Source organism: Pyrgilauda ruficollis, unplaced genomic scaffold, assembly GCF_017590135.1.
Source record: "Pyrgilauda ruficollis isolate IOZ18807 unplaced genomic scaffold, ASM1759013v1 scaffold24, whole genome shotgun sequence".
NCBI classification, from domain to species: Eukaryota; Metazoa; Chordata; class Aves; order Passeriformes; family Passeridae; genus Pyrgilauda; species Pyrgilauda ruficollis.
Window position 1 is genome coordinate 18178550 of NW_024523648.1, and position 25036 is coordinate 18203585.

Genomic DNA, 25036 nt, shown 5'->3' on the forward strand with positions numbered 1-25036 from the left:
GTGTTCAGTGAAGCCAGTTGAACTTTACCATTTGGACAGGTTTCTTTGTTGGTAGGGATGCTTTGTTGGCTCAGACGTCAGTGTTGCATTTGTTTAAGTGATTATTTATTTTTAAAGGAAGAGATACCACCCTTTAAGTTACCTGTTGGAACTTTTGAAGGTCAAACCTGATTTCTTGCCTCTTAATCATGGTGGGTTTTTTTTTCCTATGCATGAATTCTGGACTGCTTTAAACAGGTTTTAGAGTTACTTGGCGTCCACTGTGAGAATAATAATGTCTTTTTTTGGCAAGAGAGCTGGGCAAAAAAGGATCTTGGAATACTGCAGAAAAGTTAGTATGTTGAAATAGCAAAACTCTTCACCTCCTTGTGCCGATGCATGAAGCTATGAATATTTGGTATCAGTAAAAACTGTTACAGCATTTTCATTTTTAGGAAGGAGGACAGTAGTGGTTTGAGAAGGAAGGAAGGGCCTGTGAAGTGGGGATGCCTCTGTTACAGTCTGTAGCAAAAACTGAATAAAGCATATAATTTCTCTGGAGTTGTAGGACTTACTCTTAGAGGATTTTTTGTCCCAGAATGAAAACTGCAGTGTAAGTTTGGCTGCTTAGACATGCAGTCATTGCCTCAAAGCACTCTACTCTCTGCATCCACAGACTGCCCTACTAACTGTAGAGCAGCAGTTCTTTGCTTTTTTGCAGACTGCAGGAGTCAGGAATCAGCACTGTGTAGGAGGAGGAGGAAGTGTGACTTCTGTCCTCTTCATTTCCATCTGAATTGCTGGCATGGAGAGGTTATCCAGGTAGCATTGCCCAAATGCTGGAGAGTGAAATGGAGAGAGGCCAGAGTGAAGAGGATGGAACTGGATTCAGCACTTGCACCCTGTAATGATACCATTATAACCTGCTGACATTTAGAATTGAAGCATTTTCATATCACTGTTAATCCTCACCTGTTTGAGTTCATGGCTTTATTCTATTTCTACTCTAATAACAAATACTGACCTTCCATTGTCACAGATGCCTGCATACAAATTATTGGGATATTGTGTTTAGCCTCGTGGACGAGGCTGGGAAGGACAATCAATAGCTGTGTTGTGACTGGCAAAGCACGCTTACAATGTTTACAACATCAGGAACAATATACTTGAGCGTTCTTCTCCAAACCAAAACCATATTTAGTTGGCTAAAAATGTAGTTAGGTTGGCATGTGTGCCTATATTTCTATATTTGCTGTTTGCTTCCTGGATGTGAGTTTCATGTCTGACAAAGTTTGCTCTGAAAGTGATTACAGAAAGTGATTGCTGCTTTGCAAGGTATTGTCAGTCTAAATTGTAGGGTTGGTTCCATATTTCAAGGTCCTTCCCCTTGTGTGTTTGCACATTTTGATGCTTTAGGAGAATGAAAAATATTCCCGATGATGACAACTGAAATGCTAATATGGCCATAGAAATAATCTCCAAACAACAGAGAAAGGAAACATGAAATCAACTGGGAAGAGCCATGGCTGAGTCTGTGGACCTAATCATTGGTTCCCCTGAATGTCTGCTGTATGCCAGGAAGTGTCTTGATTGCTGCTTTTTGCTTGGTGAGCTTTTGGTCTGAGGTGAACCGAGCTGAAGCCAGATTTCACTTCTGTTTATTCTTCCGCTATCAAATATGACCCCACTGTCTGTGATGAATTTGTGCTAGACATAAGTGCATTATAATGGCATAAAATGACATCTATTTCAATACTGTGTATCCAGCTGGTGAATGTAGAACAAATAGTATCATGAGGTCATATGCACAGGGTAGAACCTTTGCATTGCCATCCTGTAGCACTATCAGGTGACAAGATGCTGCATAAGAGAGGGAGTGTGAGAGAACTATGAACAGTGCATTGAGTTTGTGACTGTAAATTTCAGTTCCCTCTGGCACATAAAAGCCATTTATTAGGTTTTTAGCTACCCTATTGTGGTTTTTTCTGCCTATAGAGAACTCCCTGAAATCCCTTGTGGCTTAGACTAATAAATTAGCTTTTCATATTTTGCAACCAGTTTTGTTCCTTACTAGCCACATTTATTTGTAGATACAAAGCCATGCTGTCCTCATCTGGAAGTTGCTCAGAACTTGTTCCTGTATTATTTTAGTCAGGAAATAGATGTTATCAATTAGATTTAAAGACTGGTTGTCCTTGTCCAGTAACAGTAGACTCTTTCTGCTCTGTACCTATATTGCTATTTGTTTTCTTTTTTGTCCAGTCTCCAAGTATTTTGGTTTCCTTTGACTCCCTGAGTCTCTTTTCTTTGTTGAGGTGAATAGCGAGGTGCATTCTTCTTTTCAATAGCATTCAATTTTTTTTCAGTATTCTTGGATTAAGTTTTAGTTTTTATTTCATTAATTTTATCCTGAAAATCTAATCAATTTGCAGAGAAAGTGGGATCAATACTTGCTTTCTGAATTGTATTTGTGAATTGTGCTTCTGAATTGTCTGAATTGGCCTTGCTTCCTCTCGTTCATCTTAGTCCATTCTCTTACTTTACCACTGGAAGCTGCATAAGTTTCATTTGGCATACAGTCATTGAGATAGTGAAATCTGGTTTTACTCTGCTTCCTTATTTAATAAGAAGTACTGTCCTTCCCCACTGGATCATTTTCCAGTCTGGATGTATTCATGCTACCTTCCTGCCTTCAATATTATGACCTCTTTATTCATTTTCCCCTCTCTCTCTCTCTCTCTCTCTTTCTCTCTCTCTCCTGTTACCCACAGGCTAAATAACTTTCTTTCCTGCCATATAAGACAAGCTTTTGTACTGTAAAAATCTCATGCTGGACACCTGATAGCCTTGCATGAAATTTTTGTTCCCAGTCTGGCACAGCAAAGCTCTGCTTTTTGTAGTACCAGATTATTTTCCTGCTCCTGTCTGTCTCCGTTCTCCTGCAAAAAATAAAAACCATTGCTGTATTGGGGGAAAAGTAATTCTTTCATGCTAAGCATTTTATCTGTCACATACCTTATCAGGCTTTAGTGTCTGCTTCTTGTACTTGAAGTAAAACCTAGTGACAAAGCCAAATGCATATATCCTTGTGTTAAGCAGTTCTTTCACTGGAGAGTGATATTGTGCACAGTACCAAAATTCAGACATTTTGGAAAAACAATACACAAAATCAGATTTCTTTTCCTACATGTCTTGCTCTTTTAATTTCCTTCTTGTTTTTCCTCACTGCCTGGGTATTTCAGGCTGTGAGGTCAAGGCTGCTTTTTTTTTTTCCCTGCTTGCAAAGTGTCTTGATATAGTATAGTCCAGTAAAGATGCATTTTTTACTCACTGAATCTAAAATATTGGAAGCTGAGGCAAGTATTATGATACCAGGTTTTTTCTTGACTGTCTTAACTATTCTGACTGACTACTTTGAACCAATGAATCTATAGCTAGTTTAGGTATACTGTTTTTCAAAAATAAATAGCTTGTTACGATTTTAGATAATACAGCCAAGGGTTTTGCAGTCTTTTAAAAATAAATATAATTTGTTTTCTCAGCCAACTCTTTTGAACTATACATGTATACTTTGGAATTTAAGGAAGTTTCCTTTAATATTGGAGAAGTTGTATAGAAGTTGAATGTTTGCTAATAATCTTGTAGGCTGAAGGAAAACAATCTTGTGGTAAGGAGTGCATTCTGGGAAGGACTTGAGTTTATACTGTGGTTTGAAAAAAACTCAGCAAACCCACATCCCTATTTTGTGGTTCTGTTAATTTTTTTTTTTTTGGTGTTGTTGTTGTTGTTAAATGGGACTATTTAGCCATTATAGACACCCATTTATTCTCTTTTTGTAATTTTTAGTCCTTTGGGTTTCTGGAGAATATGATTTAAAAAATAAAGCTCTCCTTTCAGCCTAGATGCTACGTAGAGTTTAAAAGAATGAAAACTTCATTCATTTCTTGTGTGAAAATGACTATATTTATTGTGTGTACTTGGATATAAATGGATATAGATTGGTTCAGTTTGTGATGCACAATCAGCAAATTGATTCTGGCTGATTTAAGCCTTTAGGAAAACAAAGCAACCTTGGGGGAAAAAAGCTGTTTTATTCCATTCTGTGGATATGAGGCAGGGAATTCATGAATGATAGAGGGAACTTCAAAATGAAAGGTGGTGGAAGGAAAGGAAAATGATGAACGAAGCTGGTTAAACTGCTGAGCTCTCTTTTTCTCCAGTGCATTCAGCTCAGTGAATTAATGAGATTAAGTCACATCAACTCTAATTGCTGGAGGGAATGAGCAAAGTGGGCAATTTCAGTAGTAGCTTGCTTAGGCAAGTTTGATACTTGCAGGCTACCTATGATGGCATGCTGTTGACATTTGAAGCTATTTCCTGACTTGATAGCTACCACAGTTTTTATTATTTTTGCAGTACATGTAAGCTTTTCTTGCAGTCTAAAAAGTATGTGGTAGAAAATTTGTTTCTTAGTAAGATAAAACACCTGTGAGAACTGACAGAAACCTGCAGAAGTCAGCCAGTAGTCTGCATTTTTCGGCATTTACCTATTCAACAGGAGTTTTTAGAAATTCTATCTCTGTGTATAGAGGATGAGATCAGATACAATAAGGGACAACTTTTACTTTTCCAAATTTCTCAGTAGCTCCCTCATCTCTCCTTCTGAACACTTCCAAGATATCTTCCCCTGAAACCATTTCAACAGCTTGCAAGAGCCACGCCCTGCTAACTGTGACCAGTGTGAGGGTTTCTGGATTTTGGTTTTTTTCTCCTTGTTTTCTTCTGCTGCATAATTCTTATTTATCAGCTCAGTTCTTTGCCACACAAGTTATTTCTCCAGCTAGTTCTCAGTGCTTCCTGTTAATTCTGTTAGGAGGTCTTTTGACAATTAATCTGTTCTGGTCTGTAACCATGGCATTCTCACACATGCTACTCTTTCCTCCCTCCCTTTATAGGGCTTCTGTGTCCTCCTTTCTCTGGTCCTTTCATGCCAAAGGATTCTAAATCAAAGTCTTCCTAACTCATCCTTAATAAGTGGCTTATTCTATTTTGATCTGAGCAAGTGCTGTCATATGAATCAGGCCTGCCTGAGAGATTTTCTGGAGGAATGAAGGGGAAGAGCCTGTTCCTTGGTTTGTTGGAGTTTTTTATTGGTTTAGTCACAAAAAAATACTATGGGTATTTTTTTTAACCTGAGACTGCTGTCAGATTGAATTAAGCTAATACCTTGGGATAAAAGCATTGTAGCTAAATTTACAAAACCACAATCACTGTGTTTTCTTTCCTTACTTTGTATGAAGTTGCTCAGTAATTGGACACTCCTATGTGAAGTATGTGGCATCTGAATATGTAGATATTAATCTATAAACTGCTCATCTTTGCCTTTGGGGAGAGTGTTGTAAATACCAAGTGATAAGAGATGCTGAGAGCAGCACACCCTTATTTTAATTATTTTATCTGAAGCAGAGACAAAATGTCCCATTTTGTGAACTTGGGTTTTGTTCTGTGCCAATAATAACTTTTTTACACAAAATGGAAAACATCCCCAAGAGCTATTTTGGAAGTTAGGAGACCAGGATTCAGAACTGTGCTTGAATTAAGGCTGTTATTATGATGAGCTCCAAATTTGACTGAACCCTCTATCTTTTTGTTTTATTTTTTTTTTCTTCCCTGCAGATTTGTTCTATCCCTCTGTGCTTGATTGATTTCTCCAGTTTGTAACTTACAGTAAGATCAGGGCTTATTAATCACAGGTCTTCCAGGCAGTTTTAAAGGAACATGGTGTGATGTTTCATTTCTGTAAACACTCTCACTTTTTGATGAAATGATGGTGTATAGCCAGTTGAGGTAACTCTTTTAGGAGGGGAAAAAAATGCTAGTGGTCTGTCAGGCAGCTATCGTAGCCTGTCTCTCTTTGTCTGAGAAAGCCTGCCCTCTTCTGGGTGCAGTTACAGCTGGATAAATTGTCAGGACTGCAGTGGAACTGCTTGAGGTTGTTCTGCTTTGTCGGGAGAAGCTATTGACTTTCAATGGATAGCTTTGGTGGGTCACTATATTGACACAAAATCCTATGTACCTGTAGACTTTCTGTTACAATAACAGTAAGGGATAAAATTTGTTGCATTAAGGTTTCAAATATATGCAAATTGTACTGTGGTCTCTGTGGGGATGTGTGTATGTCTATCTATCTATCTATCTATCCATCTATCTATCTAATACTTAAGAAAGGTTACGGAAATATGAGCTTTCCATATTTCTAATAATTTTGCATTGTGAAATTATGTCTGTCCACAACTTCTTTTCCTATCAGATCAAAATTCTTTTTGTTAAATGCAGATTTCTTTTTAGTTACCTCCTTCTTTTATGTTCTAAAAATATCTTTTTGTTGTTTTTTAACTCCTTCCCCAACTGCCAGAACACCAATAGCTTTGATCATCAGCATCATAAATTGACAAAAGTAATTAACATTTTAATAGGGTTGTAAGGTAGATGACAAACCAAATTCCAAGAGTGTAAAAAAAATGAAGAATGTGGTGAAGTTTCTAAGTCAGTCCTGGGTTCAGTTCTAGAAAATATATACTGTGACCTGTAATCACTGTGATGACATTTGAAGACCTACATTAAGCAGATTGATTGCAAGGAGCAGCTGTTCAGTTCTCATCAAAAAGGCCACAGGCTGGGCCTGGAATCACTAGGTACCTGCTCAGAGCCTGGCAGTGAAACACTTATGGATTGGGAGGGTCACAAATACATGAGTTCGATTAAAGTAGGCAGGTTGTCTCTGTGCTTAACCAGCTAGAGAAAAAAAACCTGGGTCTTATACTTTAAGGTAGCACAGTATTAACTCATGTCAGTGTTTAGAGTTCAGCTAGCATGTTTACATTATTTTAGTAAATTTGAATGTAATTGTTTATAATGCTCTAAAGCTTTAAAAATTTGGTCATAGAACAAGATCATGCTGTGATAAGAGCTTGCACAGTATGTCTTTACTCCAAGGAACATTTAATCTGGGCATAAGACATAAACTGATGGATATAGGGGCATACTGACATAATGCTACAGCATTGGCCAGCAGGACAGACAGCAAAATTTCTGATCATATCCAAATAGATTGTTGTACACATCCTGACGTAATATTTTTACTTAAAAATGCCACGTGCATGTGATGTTACTGGAATACTTGTTGTACTGACAGTGAAAGCTAAACACAGAAAATGTAGTCACCACCTTGCTCAATCATGTGTACTTTATTGCCTTGTTAGATAAAGCTGCCCCTTGGCAGCCTTTCCCCATCATCTTTGTTTTATTAATGAGTAGTTTTGCCTTGCATTTTGAAAAGACCTTTCCTCTTCTGGCAGACCGTGCTTTCTGGGGAGGCTAATGCTGGTTGTATATGAGATAAGTGATGACTTTCAGCATGGGAAAGATGTGTAAGTAATTTATGAATTAAAGCTTTTTATAGGCTATTGAACAAACACACCCAAGTACAATAGAATGAGACTATCTGGTTACATATTTTTTAAATAAATTATTTTCTTTCTACTTGTATTTATGAAAGTAGTCCAGCCCAGGGTCTCTTTCACCACAAAATGATGGCAAAAAGCAAATTCTGTTGGTAGTTTCTGGTCTTCTGTTTAACGCCATTAGGGTTTAGAGTTCTACTTCGTTTAGACAGTGGACATGCTGGTGAAAAAATTTTGTTGTGCTTCAGTGTAGCAGGTCTGTAGTTGTGAGATATATGACTAAGATGTTTAAGGTATTCCTCTGGCTCTGAGGACAAGATTAAAAACTGGAATAACTTCTTTTTGATGTTACTGGAGAAATACCTCTTGACTTCCATGGGCCCAAGTAATTTCTCTGCTTTAAAACTGCATTTATGTTATTAAAATTTGATTATTTTCAAAGAAAATATATAAACTTTGTCTATTAGTATAGGATTTTGTATTTTACTTTACTTGGAAAATAATCACAATGGTTAAAACAAAGTTAAAGCAAAGGCAAAATTTGAGGTAGCATAGCCAAAACCTAACTCAGCTGGGTATGTCTCTGCCCTTAGTTTTAAGGACATTCTCAGAGAATAAAAGCTTGGAAAATGTTGCTGCCTAAATTAGCCAGCTATGTTGGGGAGCTTTCCAAAGACACATCACTGCTACCAAAGTCCATTCGCAGAATAACTTATAGAAAGTAGCTATCTTGAAGTCAGCTTTTGAGTAACTTCAAGTAGGTAGTCCAAGAATTGTAGTACAAAATGTATGTAGTTCTTTTTGTCCCCTGCATTAACAACAAAATGAGGCAGAGTAAGAAAACAAATATTTGATCTCATTGGAAACTTGCTAATGTTTGATTTTTATGCTCTTTAACACAATTACTATGTTTAGTGCCTGGCAGAACAAGTGGAAAGAATATGTGTCTTATCAATATTTTTAAAGATTCCCCTCCTACCTCTCTTTAAGGGTAAAATTATATTTGAATTATATTTTGTGCAGTTCCCATTTTTACTCTGAAAAAGAAATTTAAACACCAGTCTGATAAATAAGATTTTGAGTTTATTTTGATGCCATACCACCACAAGGGCATCACTTGTGTTCTTAGCAGACCTTGGGAGGCATTTCCCTTGTCTTCTGGTGCACCTGTCAGACTTGTGAAGTCAAATCACTGAGCTCTGAACACTCAGTGCTGCTCATCTGGGATGTCTGTGTGAAAATACACCGAGGTCTTTATTGCTGGTTCCCATTTCTCAACTGTGGACTGGGCTGAATCAGAGAATCTGATGGAAGATTAATATTTTGATCCTTACTTTATTAGCCTCACTGAGATGCTATTGTATGTGAAGAGAATTTTTGTGGGAAACAGGTCTTAGTTCTGTGTTTAATCTTTGGTTTAATAAAGTCCTCTGCCAAATACTTTCAATATTGATACTACTTCACTTTATGCTTGTGCTGTTGAATTCTTTCTGTAGTTCTCTTCCACCTCAAAACTCCAGAGTTCTCTGTTTTCTAACACCATTTGTTTTCACACTTCCTTTTCCTTGTGACATGATAAATTATTCTCCTTTATCGAAGCTGATGCGCAGTGTCTGTCTGCTACAGAGCTCCTTTTCTTTGCAGCCAGTGTATCTCACTGAGCAGAGTTGATTATTCTTATTGTGTCATTTCGTCTTTTACAACTTGTCTCTGAAAAACATTCTTATTTGTGATGGAGATCATATTTCTTTACTCTGGTGTTCATTCTAGGACCATTATTAAACTTATATCTTCCTTTCCTCAGCTCTCCAAAAAGTCCAGATTGTTTCTGTCCTTTTTCCTTCATTTTGTTTTTGCCAATGTGACTCCCTATCATTGTCTGAGCTAATTTACCACATCCTCTGTTAAAGTATCTCAAGGTGTCTGAAAAGTTTGGAAGAGTAATTAAAAGTAGTTGCAGTAGATGATAATAACAATCTTCTTGCAGGATAGTGTCACTTTGAGGCTCTCTGAGATGTGAGAAAGGTAGAAAGAGTAAGAGTCAAGGTGACCCACTGTGCATGGAAACCTCTGCTTGAATTGCATGATTTACCAGCACACACTCCACCAAGGTGCAGTGCACAGTAGAGGATTCTTTTGCAAGATCATTCTTGTAATAAGAGCTACTGTGTCCAGAAAAGACACTTTTAAATCGAAATGTACCAAAGTGAAACCACTTAAGTACCTTGTGTTCTTGTGGATGTTGAGTTCTGGGCATTTCAACTCCCTTGCAAAAGCAGTATTGCAAAAGCATTCTTGTCTGCATGTGATGGGGAAGTAAGTGTGAGAGACCTGATCTTTTTTCTTTTATCGTAGCCAATGTGAGGCCTTCACAAATTAGGCAGTTAGCTGTCTAGGACATGGCAAGTCCCAGGTGGGACTTGAGGTGTCCTCAGGGTTTCTTCCTATCTGCCTGAAACAGGTTCACTCTCTGCTCTCTCTGTTCCACTGCTCAGGGAAGTCTACAGTGCCAAGAGAGCACAGGCTCTCCTTAGTTTTCACTGAAAAATATACATGAGGTATACAGCATAAGACAGAGGAAGAGGCAGATTCCCTGTTGCTGTCAGTAAAGAAATATGAAGGAGGTGACACAGTTTCCCCAACAACTCCCCTTTTCCTTCCCCATCCCATTAGCCCACATTCTCTTCCTGCCCAGCCCACCAGCGATGCCTAATCTCATTTACAGGGACTGCTGCCAGATCTGCTGGCAGCTGCATTTTCTTGGCCGCTGTTTTCGGTGAGGGAGCCTAGAGCGCCGAGGAAGAGGAGGAGAAGGAAGGAAGGAGGAGGAGGAAGGTTGCTGCTGTGTGGCGGAGCGGCGGCAGCACCTTTGACGTGCCCGTCCCCCACGTGACGGCCGCTCCATTGCGGGGAGGGAGCTGAGCTGCCGCCGCTCCGGCAGAGCACGGCAGAGCCGCAGCCTCGGCGGCGGCAGCGGCAGCAGCGCCTCCGCCCGCAGTGCGTGTGTGTGCGTGTGTGATGAGCGATCGCCGCGTCCCTCCGCCCGCTGCCGGCTGACACCCACCGCGCGGGGCGCGCCAGGAGCAGCAGGAGCAGCCGAGGAGCCGCGGCCAGCGCGCAGTGACCTTGGCCCAGGAGGTAACCGAGCGGGCGGGCTCCGCGCCCCTCCGCGCCCCCGCCCCGCGCCTCCCGCGGCGCAGCCGAGGCCCCGCTCCCGCCGGGCCCCCGGGCGGTGCCGCCGCTGTCCGCGGTGCTGGAGCTGCGGGCTGCCCGCGGGGGAGCCGGGCTGCCCGGCCTTCGGCCGCCCGCAGCCGCCCACCCCCGGGCACTGCGGGCGGACGGGGGGCAGCCAAGCCCGAACGCGAGGGGTCTCGGGGGCTGGAGAGGGCTCGGGAGGTTAGTGCTTGGAGTAGGGCTCGGCGGCTCTCCGGGCTCTCCGCATCCGCCGGTGTGGTCTGTAGATGGAGCACATTCTTACACCTGCGTGCAAAGCCGGAGCTACGGCATGATCCGAGCTCTTGCTTAGTGCAGCTCCCGTGTGACCCGGGGGAGGGCGGGGAGCAGACGGGGCTGGCAGGGAGCCGGTGTTTGGCGGTAAAGTGCGCTGAAAGTAGGTGAAAGCAACCGGAACAGTGTTCTGGCTTATTTCTCCATTTTCCCTCATCACCTGCTCCCCTGCCCCGGCGTATGTACGAGCACAGATGTGCTGGTGAATTACAGGGAGGTTCAAAGCGTCTGGCTTGCTTTTCGTGCCTTTGAATGTTGTGAAAGTTGCTACGACCCGAGCTGCGAGCGGAGGGCACTGCTGAATACGCGTCACGGGCCGAGTCAGTCCTCCCAAAACTGGCCTGGAAGGTGCAGAGCGTCCCTTGGTGAGCCCCGCGCAGAGGAGGAAGAAGCGCTTTGTGAGGAGGCGTCTGTGTGATGTGGTGCTCAGCGGTGTGTCAGGGAGCTGTTCCCAGGGACAATTCATTAACGTTTAAATTAGATCAACACGTTACATCCATAATTTACCGGCAAAAGAGAGTAATGACAGTAAATGGTGAATTAGCAGCTTCGCTCCCATGTAAATATCTATTTGAGTGAGAGCATACACTGATTTTGATAACATGTTGGTAGAAAGTCAGGTCCATTAATCATCAGGGAAGCAAGGAGACCTGAGGTGATGCCCTATTGAAACCACTTTTACCTTTTACAGTGCAACATCCAAAAGCGGATCAAATTTGTGGGACATGGCACAAGGAAATAATTATGGGCAAAGCAGCAGTGGGGTGGCTGATGAGTCCCCAAACATGCTGGTGTACAGAAAGGTAAGCCTTTGTGTTTTTCAGAAGCTGAGGAAAGTGAAGTCCTGGACTTTTTTGCCTAGCAAGCGAAGCCATTATTTTTGTTTTTCTCCAATTTCTTGAATAGAGAAATGACTGTATCTGTTGAATGGTTTGAAATGGTAAAATTTGCACACTTCAACTTTGCATTTTGTTCAGAAGCAGCTGCTCTTCAGTTTGAGATACTTGATGTATTTCAGTCACTTTCTGCATTGATACATATGATATGTGATGGTGGTGATGTGCCAGAGACTGGACCATATTTTGAGGTCAAGTGTTCACTTTTAAAGTTTATTTGTAAAATGATTTCATATGTATTAAAGCTAAATATAAACCGTACTATACAGTATTTTTGTCTTGTGCAGAGAAGTCAGAACCATTAAATTATTTCATATGAGGGGAAAAACTGATTAAAGATCTCACTTAACTGTGATTGCCACAAGTCAAAATCCCCCAAAAACATATACTTTAGAATTTTTCTCTGGTAAGGCTTCTAGTGTAGTTATTCTTACAACATCAATAAACTAAATTTCCAGGTATTGAACTCTAATAGTGAGGCTTATTTAGTGATTATGCTTTAATTTAAGTGAGGGTAAATGCTTGGAGATTTTGCATTATACATTTTTTTTTTTCAAAAAGCCTTAATTACATCTAAGAAAAAAGAATAACAACATAAATTCCAATAATAATGGAGAAAAAACAATTTTGCTGTTGCAAATTGAAATAAGTAATTATACAACTGCTTGTTTATTCTTAGAACACAGTGCTTCTTAACTTGTTTGTGGTTGTTTTTACCAGGCAGAAAAAAATCAATACTTTACTTTGTTAGAGGCATTGACTTTTCCCCTTACAAGTTAACTGTAATAGAAAACATCTGATATATAATCAGTTTAGTCTTTGTGGTGAACTGAAGTATAAACAGTAACTGGTAAGTGTTCTTTTCCCAGAAATTAAAAAATAGTCTCAAATTGAAGTGCGATGCATGCTTTTTTCTCTTCATGTTTTCAGATATGTTGCTGATTTCACTTAGTTTGTTGTATCTGCTATTTTGTGAAATTAGCTTCCTTTTTATGTAAGTGAATGAACTTATGAACCTAACTGTGGTTATCCTTCTACAAATGCACATCTAGAAAAACACAGGATTACCTTGCCATTAACACCACCGATGTGTTTCAAAAGGCAATTGCATACATGAAAATATGCTGCACATATGAAAAGCAATATACCAGACCTTATATTGTTCCTTGTAGGTTTTTGATCTTTCTAAACAGAATCTTTCCACATTTGCCATTTACTTCAATGCTGGCAAAAAGATGTTTTCTCAGCTAGTTTAGGACACGGAGAAAATGTTTTTTTCTTCCTTTGGTGAGTTTGGTAAAATTTGTGACCTGGGATGTTTAGTAGGACCTCATGCCAAAATTTATCATGGCCTCCAGACAGCTTCACCTCTGAGCAGCATCCAGATTGAATGGAACAGCTGAGGCAAGTGATGAGAGTCCTGGTGATGCACAGGAGATTTGAAAATGAGGAGTGGGAATAGGACACACTTCAGGTGTATGCTCAGCAAATCAAGACATCAAGTATGTCTTTTGTTCTCTGCGATACATCTGTAAAGGGATGATAGGAATTTGTGTCCTTCAGTGCAGCCGTGGTCCTTCCCTTGTTGTCATTAAGTCACTAAGAGAACAAGTTGTGCTCTGAGTATTAAACTTTGAAAAATACTGATCTTCTACAGCATTACCTGCCCTATTTGTTTTTGGGGTTTTTTTTGCCTACTTATTTTTTTAGCATGGTGAATTAAAGATAATTTGAGATTATGCACACTGTGTTAGAGTACAGAGAGAAAACTAAGTAGCCCTTCCTTTGGCAGTACTCAAGAAACAGGCAACAAAATAATAGATAACTTTTCAAGAAGTCGTCTGCCTTTTCTTGAAATAGGATAGTGGTGTAAGCAAGTATGTTCTAAATTTTGGGTCTGGAACATAAAAGGAAGGCAGTCAAGTGGAAATCATGTCACTTTAGAGTATATAATCTCTGAGTGTAATTGTTTAATAGGAACAACTAAATCACAGGATTTTTTGTAATACATTGAAAACACAATACTTCTCTCTCTGTCTGTCATTGTGTTGGGAATGAAAGCACTGCATGAACAAAGAACTAGATCTCACAGCTTCATGAAGGACTCTCTTTTTTTGGCCAACTGGAAATGTATTAACAGTTTTTAGAAAAAAAAAATATAAACATGCTACTGGTTGAGTTCAGTCCAAACTGAATTTGAAGTCTGATATTTTGAGTAATGTTGCTGAAATGCATAAAGGTGGAAATGCTTTCTTTCAGTAGTTTATACATCAACAGATGGAAAAGCAAACATTTTGTGATATCTGTACTGGCAAAGAGTAGATGGGACATCTCTTACTTATGTTAATGGAGAGTTAAAATTTGGCTGTGCTGTGAAGGCTGTTATTTTGGCTATAAACCACAGTTTTGTAATCTGGTAATTCTTCCAGTCTGAATAACTTCCAGACACAATCTGAACTAAATATGTTCTGAACTATATGGACTTACAGGCCTGTATTGCCTAAACCCTGATTCTGTCAGGAGTGTTTTATAGAATTTTTAAGCAGAAGGAAGGCCTAGTGTTTTCAAATTTGGTTTTTAAGGCTTAATTGTTTCAAACTCATGACAAAAAAAGTCTGGTTTTCTATTTTTTAAAATGTATTTGTTTTTTGATTAGATGCTTATTTGAAGAATTGAACAATTGATAATCAAATTGTAATTTCAAGTAATATAGAGTGTAGATAGTATCTTATTCTCATAGTAGCTTTTATTCCTAGCTGAGCAATGGTTTAATTACGTTTTGTTTTCAAAAAAGAATTAAAAAAAATCAGCATAGGATAATTCAATATTCAATACACACATAACTAAGAATAACTTATTTGATTCTGGAAAAGACAGCAGCACAGATAAATAGTTCCCTATATAATTTTTACTCTGCCTTTTAAGATGCTAATGTCAGTGTTTTTATGCCTTGGGGAATAATTTTTATTTTAATAGAATGTCAGCTGCATTATTCTTTTTGTCTATCAGCCTAATTATAAAGTAATGACATGTGACACATCATTGGCACTGACATACCTTAGAAAAAGTCCTGAATTTTTCTGCTGGTAGCCTGAGGCAAATATGAAAAATATAAAACTCCTCCTTTCATTTCTTCTCTGACAGAGTCCATTTTATTCAGCAATTAAAAGAGATAAGAGACTGAAATCCATACTATTTTAACATCACAAATTGCTCATGCAAAAATCTTATATTTTGGCAACACTAACTTGCTGCTGCAAGCTAGGTCTTAGGGAAGAAACTTGAGATGTAGTAGTGTAGTAGAAGGCCCTTACTCTGAAGTTTTTCTAAGTTTCAGAGCCTGACCAGCCTTTTTTTATTTTTAATTTTTTTTTAAATAGTTTTAAATCTCTGCACACAATTAAAAGAATAAGAATTTCCTGTTAGGAACTCCTGTTTTAGACCTACTGCTGGTCTTGCTAAACCTTTCTTTATCTTTCTGGTCTGTGCTTTGCTTACTTTTTCAGTCAAACATATGCTGCAACTATCAGGCGTCTTGATTTGCAAGTTTAATGGTTATTGTATTGCTGCCTGAACTAATTTCATTTGAGAGCTGATAGCTTTATTTTGTAGCAATAAGATTATCCTTGTTTGAAAAGTAATATTTTTGTGACTGAGATTTTGGCTCTCTACCTTCCTCAGTGCCCCAAGTATTAAAATAGCTTTTGCCAAGTCTGATTAAAATCACTGACAGTGGGGCTTTTATTATCTAATAAAGATAATGAGGTGTTTGTTCTGTTTCTGTGACAGTGGTGGAAGGTCATATATGTCAGTACTCATGTATAACAAGGGCTGACTTTGTAATTTCAGACTCCTTAGTTTATCATGATCTGATATTCTCCACAGAAACCACACCTCCAAAGCATGATACTTTCTGCTGTTGTTGTAAATGAGCAGTAGCTGGAGGGACAACATATGAGGAAACAATGACACCATCTTTTAATAACGATTCTCCATCTCTGCTTCCACCAGAGATGACTTCCAGTGTAGACTGCAGAGAGTGCTGTGTTCTCATGTGGCCTTTGTTAACTGCTCCCTGAAAAGACTGTTAGAAGAAAATGACATCATGGATAACTGTGTTCCTTAGAGCCTGTGAGACTAAGGAAGGACATTTTAGGTGGATTTTTCTGAGTGCTGTCACTCACTTTGAGAAGGGAAGAATCACTCTGGTACTACGTGTTTCTGAATATGCCATGACATTCTATGAAGGCATCTTGTTTGTTACTACTTTGGAAAAGTCAGGGTGCTCTAAGGTACTAGAGATAAATTGTGTGGGTTTTTTTTTTTTTTTCTTTTTTTTGTGTGTGGTTTTTCTTGGTGTGTTTATAAATTTTTAAAAAAAATTATTAAATTACACTATACCTCTAGATTATGCTGTTTCTTCTTCTGAGAAGAAGAGTAGCACTGGTGTGAATCTGGTTGATGGTCTTGGTGTTATTCCAACACTCATCATTATAGAATTGATGGGGAAGGGTCTACATTTGTGAACCTTGGGAATTCCTGCTGTAGGAAAAAAGGAATTTACGTTCCTATCCAATAAGTTATGAGGAAGTTGTAGTCCTGGAATAGCTGGTTGATAGTGAAGTATCAAAAGATAGAAAAGTAAGCTTTTGCACAGGGAAATTTAGGGAGCAGGAACTTGATAGAGATGGACAGAATAGTTGCTAGATGCTGTGGAGTGCTTTTTGTTTTCCTGTATGCTCTCACCCTCATGTTTTGTATCTAGCCTCTTTGCAGATTCACTTTGCTGTTTTCTCTCCTGGAATGGTTATAGTTAGTGGAATGGTTATAGTTAGTACTAGGTGTAGCATGTATTTAAATTCTGTCATCATTTGTGATAAAAGCAGTATAAAGGATTTGATTGTCTTCACAACTGTATAGAATTACTGAAAATTCCAAAGAAACTCGATTAAAAAAAATGCGTCTGAGTCTGCAAGTGGCTAGATTGGTGAAAGGGACGCTTTCCCTGTTTTGGTGATTCCTGCTGGTATTTTCCATCCTTTCTGTTCTTCTCTTCCTTCCACTAGGTGTAGAAATACATCAAGTGATACTGCAGTGAGAGGTTTACTGCTGCTTACTGTTCTGAGCTTGATGTGCTCACATCACTGGCATTACTGTCAAATGCAAAAACCCCACAGCATTCTGTGCCACCATGTTAATTCCTTTCTCCATCCCACATGTGCTGTCTGAAAAATGTATGTGCCTGTTTTGATTGTGCATTGTCATTTTCAGTTTCTCTGCTTCTTTCCTCTGAAGCAGTCTACATTTGTAGCTATGGAAACAATGATGCTATTGAGAGTGACGTGCAATATTGAGGCAGAAATTGTTTGTTTTGGAGTTTTGTTTTCTTTCAGTTCAGGCTTAAAACATTCTTTGTGGACTGCAGGAATTTTTATAGTAATCTCTATCATATCATAATATTTGACAGGTCCCCACCAAAGCTGATATGAACTATACTAGTAAATACAATAAAATACTTCCACGTACATACAACTTTTTAAAATATGCTATTTTCCCAATTCAGGAATCTCAAACCAATTGAAGCATAGCTGCAACTTTTAGTATAGGAATCACTACACCCACTTCTTCAAATTGGTTTGTAAAAGCTGCTAAAAGAGAAGAAATTCGGCTTAATTTGCACAGTAAAATGGTCAGTTGAGAATTTTGACTTTCTGGTCTTGATTGACACTAGCTATTAAAAAAAAATCCCAGGTCCAGCCTAGAAAGAGTAAAGTAAACAGCCGAATATATATATTTTTTAAAATATGCTTTAAAACTTTCCTGACAGGGTAGTGGAAAGGTAAACAGTGCAGGTATATAGTAATATAGAGTGTGAACAAAAGCTGTTTTTCAACTATGACTCTAAAAAACAAAGCTTTTGTGAAAGAGATACATGGAATTATTCTCTGTGTTGCAGGTGGGTAAACTGCAATAGTGACATGCCAGAGCAGAGTAAAAGTTAAAAATCCTTTTATTTTTGGTAAAAAAAAGGAGCAAAGTATTTTCTACAGAAGAGGGAGCTTTGGGCTAAGACTGCAAAATACTACCTGGAATGGCATCCATTATTCCTGCTTTTTATTTCCTGTCTGTTTTTGTGTTGTTTTTTTTTTTCTTTTTATCGAGACAGATTTCAGTAGTAGGGCAAGAGAAATCTGAATTTTAATAGTTTAATATGAACCTTACTAAAATGCATAAGGAAAGAAAACCTTGAGGGTGGGCTTAGTACTAGTAGAGATGGACCACTTCAGAGAAATGTCTTCAGCTGAAACTTTGAGATGATGCATTGAAGAAAAAGTTCACGTGCAGTTTCCCATGGTGAAGGGATCAGCTGAGAATTTTGATTTTTGGTGAGAGATTGCCACCAGCTACAACTAAAAGCTGAAGATAAAAAACGTTGAGCTAGTTTTTAAAATTTGTGTTGGTTATAGGAGTAGCTGGAATAGATACAGTGGGAATGAGGCTGGCTGGGAAGCCATGGGGGACATTGGAGCAGAACTGTCTGAGAAGCAGAGCTGGGAACTACAGTTTCATTTGGCACCTGAGAACAGCCTGGGTTAGTGCAGGAGAGCCAAGAAACAGAGCTGTAGGAATAGGTATAGGAGCATCTCATAAATTCATTGCAACTGTCAGGGGAAGCTTTTACTAGATAACTTATGGAATTCTTAACTGACAGGAATGGGACTATGGCATTTGAACTATTTAGCCTCCAAAAATTTGGGGCTGGTTTTGTGCTTGTGTGTGTATTTATCTGTGTTTGAAAGCTTCCTTTTTTAGATGCTGCTGTGGATCTTTCTCAGTAATGCTCAGCATGTCTTTGAGGAGACAGTTTTATGGGTTAGTTTCAGAGAAACTGCCTTGTCTGTGAAGGTGGTCAGGGCATCAGAAAGCCAGTGACATCACTCTTGCTTTCTCTTATTGTTATTGCCTTCTTACTGTTATTTCCTCAAATATACTTCTGGGTAAAAGTTTATTGCTAATTATTAGAAACTGGAAAGATGACTTTGTAACGTATATTTTATCCATATTTTCCAATGAAGAGGCCTATTTTTCAAGATTTTTATAGTTTTACTATTTTTACTCAATTGAGGACATCTCGATAGCTGTTAAATGAAACTGGAGTCTATTAAATCCATCGTGTCACTCAAACAAATCTTTTTGGGGAAGGCTCTAAGAATTTATCATGTAGTATTCATATCAAACATGTGCTGGTTTGAATCTGAAAAACCTCAATCAAGAGCCAAATAAGCACCAAGAACCATCTGGATGGAAATTTATCCATTGCAGTGAAATGATCATTCTCCTGGCAATCATGTACTGTTTTTACCGAAACTCAGTAAAATGGGAATTTTGAAGCTGCATTAGCTCTTCTGCGTCACTTCTGCTGGAGTTGTGTGTTTGCTTTCTTTGACCTGTGCTGAGCCCTGTTGACTAATGGAGTGTGAAGTTCTAGGGAGGTTGTGCCACAGAGAAAGAGGTAGTAAACACAGAGCATCTCTTCACAATGCAGTTTGGATGTACAAGGATTATCTAGCTGAAAGTGAAAGCTGCTCCCTGTAACATCAAAGGAATTTTTTTTTCTCTTCAACTTATTCTTGATGATGAAGATGTTTGTATAATGTGAATGTATATGTGTGTGTATGCATATCCTCCCAGCCATGCAGAGTCCTGCTGCCCTAAGACCTATTGATTATTGATTCGTTATTGAGTAGAGATGACCAAATGGTTGTATTAAAAATGTATACTATTTGTATTTAAATATATAATAGTTTTTTTACAATATCTCATGTAAGTGACGTAGCACTATTGTACATTGTCTTCCATGTTATGAAAATTAATTGCACTGAAACATTTCAATCAGCTGTTTAAAAGCACCCTTAATTCTGATGGGAAACTACAGTTTTTCTGATTTCCTTTTGTAGCAGGATGAATAAGCAGTTTACTGAATGCTTTTTGAAAGACATATTAATGCTTCTTAACACCTACACTTCTCTGAACTAGAAACTGCAAGAAGTATTAATCTGCTGTGAGCTAGATTCTGCCCTCAGATGTAGATTCATGGCATCTCTTGATATCAGCAGGAGCCATACAAGCGCATTTGATGTAGAATCAATATCAAAAAGAAGAATGACAAAGTTTAATAATAACCCTCAAAATTGCAAAAACTTTAGTCAAGTATTTTACAGTAAGAATTATCTTTATGTTGTATACTTCTGTCTGTATGGAGGCGAAAATACAGAACTTTTGGTGGCTGTAGTGCAAACCTCCTGATATTAGCATAATTAGTGCTGCAGGCATAAGTTCAAAATTGTGAAAAAGGATAGCTTCTTAGTAGCAAATGTAAAACTTAATGTATGAATGTTTTGCATAGGGCTATACTAAAGCTTCTGTATGTATAGACTGGTTTATTTTAGCTGTGCAAAATATGTGGTCTATAGTATAATTAAACAAGTCTTAGTGAAATTCTGTAAAGATCTGTTTGCTGTATGCAGAGTACCTTAAGTTCATCTAAGTACTGCATTAGGTGGTAAAGTGCTAGAGTTATAGGTATGCAGTTTTAGACAACCAGAATGCTATAAACAAGAGTTCTGTATGGCCGCTCACAGCATTACTAGTTTTCAAATGTCTCAGTTTCCTTAAGAGTTACTAAGCAACAAAAATTCTCATTCAAGTCACTAGGAGCTAGTGGTTTTTAGTGCCCTTTCATAAATCATGTCTGTGACTTGGTGGAGTCATCACACTACCTGCCTGAAATATTTAGATTCTGACTCCTGTGAACTGGAGGGTGTATCTGTGTCCATCACTGTTCAGGAGCCATACTAATGCCCAGTAAAGTTAATGCATTGGTTTGGTTTCCAAAAGTGAGAAGAAATACCTTTGGCTTGTTTAATAGATGAATAGCAGATAGCTGTTTTATCTGTACTAATTTCTTAAAAATCTGTACCGCAAGAAGAGTACATCTGCTATAGGAAAATCTTTTTTAGAGTTTAAGCAATGTGTTGCTCTAGAGAGAGTTGTGCCCTGAAGCACTTAAGTTTGTATGTGTTTGGAATGGAAAAAAATAGTTCTGATCTTGTTTTCTCTTTACCATCAACTCCACTTCTATAGCATTTTTTTTTGGATGTTGATGTTCATGTTCAGCAGTTCACTGAACACACTGTCCTGTCCTCAATATAAGTATTGAGGTGGTGTTTGTATCTTGTTTTGAGGTACATTGAGAAGAAAAGCCTGTGGAAATATTCTATTTCAAATACAGCTATTTATGTAGCTGTATTTGAATTTATCTGTGGTGTATCTGTGGCTGTCATGCCAGCAGCCTTTCAACAGACACTGTGGTGCACAGCTGGTGATGCAAGCCATAGCCAGCGCTTGTTGTCTCTGGGATTCTTTTGCTTTACATTTGTTTTGCTCCAGAAATTGAGGGCTAACTTTGATTCCAAGATACTGAACTTGACAATTATTTGTAATTCCATATTCCAAAGTTTAGGAACTCTCAAATGTAAATTACAGAAAATAAGACATGCTGTTGTGCAGGGCAAAGCTCAGGGCTTTCACTTGCCATCTTTATATAATATGTATATAAATTTAATTTAAATGTATTAAAGATTTATACATCTTCATTCCCCTTCAAACAGGATTTCTACCTTTGTGTTCTTGAATAATTTATTTCAATAGCTCATTATATGGGGTTTATTCCTGGTCTCTTTTGGCAGTAGTAAAGGATATGGAGTACGGTCAAGGACAGAATGCTGAGTGTGAGGCACGGAGAGAAAAATTTTAACATTGCATCATTCTGTCGCTTGCAATACACTGTATTCATGTGAGCTACACCACCAATTGCTCCGGCTGGTGAATATGGCGAGACAATCAGGGATGACCAGGACTGCCAGAATTCTGCTGGTGCTTCAAGAAACGATGCTGGAGCTTCACTAGGTGGTGCTCTTCCTCCTGAGTAGGGAACACACATCCCCCAGGGATGCTGAGGGGGATTCTCTTGAGGAAACAATGAATGCTGGTCTCATAAAGAGATCTTCCATGCTAGATGTTGATCTTGGTGCCACTGCCCCAGTCAAATTGTTGATCAAGTCTTTTGATGGTGGTTTTAATTCATTGATCCTTGTTCTGCAGTCTCCAGGGTGGGAAGTCTCCACTGTCACCAGGTGTTTGTCAGTCAGTCTAAACACTGCTGTTAATTTTCTGCTCTGGTGTTACACGCGAGAGGGAGAGAGAGTGGGAGGCCACTGCACTTAGCATTCTGTTGGCAAACTGAAAGGATAATTTTTGTGCATAAGATTTTCAATCTAAATATAAAATAAGAGGCATTGAAGTATTTTGGGGAGACCATTCAGGAAAGACTGGTACCAGGTAATTTTTGTTTTTTCCCCCAGTGCATGGAATGGTCTTTGTATCACCTTCTAAACAGTATTTGAGGATCACCAAAATAGAACTCAAATTTGCTACAAATTCAGTCATTCACATGATATGGTCCATATGTCAGTGATTTTATTTTTTATCTTGACAGGTCTTAGCAAGAAGAAATATGTTTCTGTATGTTCTCACTTTTCTATCATATCCCACCTTTTTGACCTTTGCATATAATCCAAATGGATTTTAGTTGAGTAGGCCATGGCTGTTATGAATATATTAGCATCTGTTTAAGTTATAGCTATATGGTTGGTTGCATTGATATATTTTTGTCCTATTCTTTTTCCAGGCTATCTTGATTAGTATTTACAAGATGGACTGTTTCTGTGCCTATGTATTAGCCACTTAGCGTTCAGAATGTTACTAGAAATGCATTGTTACTTATTCTGGGGTCATCTTTGAATGTCTCAAACCTGTAGTAGATGCAGTTAAGGGTAAAGGTCACTCCTCTGGTTGGTTTTTTTTTTTTTTTTTTTTTTTTTAAGCTAGGTTCTTTCCTATTTACCTTGTAGAAGTAGAGGTGGAATTTTGCCTTATTTATGTGGCACTAAGTGCAGAGTAACTGTTGTTCTCACTAAAGTTATTAAGGTTAATTCCTTAAAAACTAGTACCACAAGCTTTCTCTGTTGGTGAAGTGCTACTACTACTGGAAGTTGTTCTGGTGGTGGTGTACTAGAGGTGTAAATTCCATTTTTTCTTGTTTTCTGCTGAAGTAGGCTACATTGTAGAATGAATTAGATGAAACCTTAAAAAAATTAATGTGTTCCATTTTCCCTTCAAAGAAAATAAATTTAATGATGACTTTTGAATGACTTGGTCCTTCTCCAGGCTACATAGGTTCTTACAATTGATATATCAATTGTAACATGGACTACTAATGTAGTGAATGATATGACAAGTGAGAATAAAGGACATAGTAGTCAGTAGCCAGCATAGCACCTCTTTCCTGGAAATGCATGGCATCTTGAGGACATAATCTGCATTAGAACACAGTGGCAAAACAGTGGCAGAGAGCGTATTATACTACAATTCAGCGGTATCCATGCTCTCTGCCAAGGCTAGGAAGATTTGTGATCAGTGCTCTGGTACATCACTGTCCTAATGTCAGATCTCAGCTGATTGCATCCCTATAGGGCTGAAAGTGATCATGCAGGAGGAGACTGAAAGTCTGAGAAATTGTCTGGGTTGTGCTGCTGAGTGGTTTTGAATAAACCACTCCATATCAAGTAAGCTGAAAGACACATAGGCACTTTGTGCTTAACTCTGGATACAGATAAGAAAAAGGTGGGTATTATTTTAAATAATATGTGAAACAGCATTTATCTTAAAAGTAAATGACCCCTTTCCACTTCTCTAAGAAGGAGGATTGGAACAACAGAAATCTTGATTTGTGCAGTGCTTTAAAAACTGTAAACTCCTCATGGCTGCAGAATTATTGTGATGCTACCAGAATGCTGTTTGCTTAAGAGCAAGGAGTTAGTTTAAAATTTGGGTAGTGGACACATGGAATGAATAATTGTTCTTCTGTCATATTTGAAAAAATGCTGGTTATTCTCTGCCTCTCTTTCCCATTTTCAAATTGGAGATAATTCAGGTGGATTATGAAGGCACACTGATGATAAGATTGTGGTTTTGAACATTGTATAGTGTAATGATGGCAGTTTTGTGATAACCACTATTTCCTTATTTTTCTGACACATCATTTTCAGTTGTTTTTCACAATATCACTGTGATTAATTACAGATCCAAACTTTGGCTTTGGTGAGGTGATTTTGTTTCCCTTTTGAGTTAGGTTTCATCAGCCTGGAAAATGTTGTCTCTCTCCCAGTGGAGTGTAAGTGGAGACATGGTGGCTAAATGTCCACATGGAGTGCTGATAATATACTTTCTAAAGTCAGTGCTTCTGTTCCTTTACCTACTTCTAATTCTTCAGTAAGTGATGATAGAGGAAAGGAGATGTACATGACCTATGGTACAGGCCCATCTGTGAAGACCAGATGGCATATTTAACAAGTTTTCCAATGATTTGGTTATTTTCCCTTCAATTTCCCGTAAATTGTCTAGGGGAAACTCATGTGCTGAAAGAAGGAAGAATGATGGAAGTGCTGATATTTATTGACAGAATGGCATTTTATGCTTTATAACCACTGCATCCTAATCTCACTCTGTAATGCCTCTAAGTGTTGTGTTCAAGTGCTTGTGTTTCTATGGAAGTCAAGCGCATGGGTGTTGGGTTTTTTTTTGTATTGTTTTGTTTTGTTTTTTTTTTTTTTTTTTTTCCTTTGGGTTGTTTTTAATTCATGTTACTAAAAACCCAGAGGATATCTGTAACTGATGTGTGGAGCCATGTTTGTGAGATTTTGCTTTTCAGGAATTTAAAGCTAGTCAGAACGCTGAATAGGTGTCATGGTGAGTGACTCCAGGAACACTAATCCATGCTCTATTTACACCAAGGTTTAATTTTTGTAACGTATGCTTTAATTGTATCTTTCAGCAGTATATCCTAACATTCATGATGCTGAAGCAGGCTTTCACTTTACATTCATAGGGAAAGAGTGAGTCTAACATGGATACTGATGATTTGAATGAACCTATGCAGCTTTACACACAGTATTCCCATGAAACATGATTATACCTGCAAATCAAGTGGCTTGTTTGTTTCTTTTGCTTGGCAGTTGCTGTTGGTTTGTGGATTTTTGGTGGTGTAATTTTGTTTGCTTGTTTGTTTTC

The 25036-nt window shown here is 38.4% G+C and overlaps 1 protein-coding gene across 1 annotated transcript in view; it reads left to right on the forward strand.

Annotated features, from left to right (window-relative positions):
- The first annotated feature begins 10375 nt into the window (after positions 1-10375).
- The window catches only part of RGS7 (regulator of G protein signaling 7), a 204666-nt gene continuing 190005 nt past the window's right edge, over positions 10376-25036 (forward strand). Inside the window, exons 1-2 of the mRNA XM_041469997.1 lie at positions 10376-10580; positions 11641-11752. Of these exons, the coding sequence (XP_041325931.1) occupies positions 11675-11752 (78 nt within the window). The 5' untranslated portion in view covers positions 10376-10580; positions 11641-11674. The remainder of the gene's footprint in view (positions 10581-11640; positions 11753-25036) is intronic.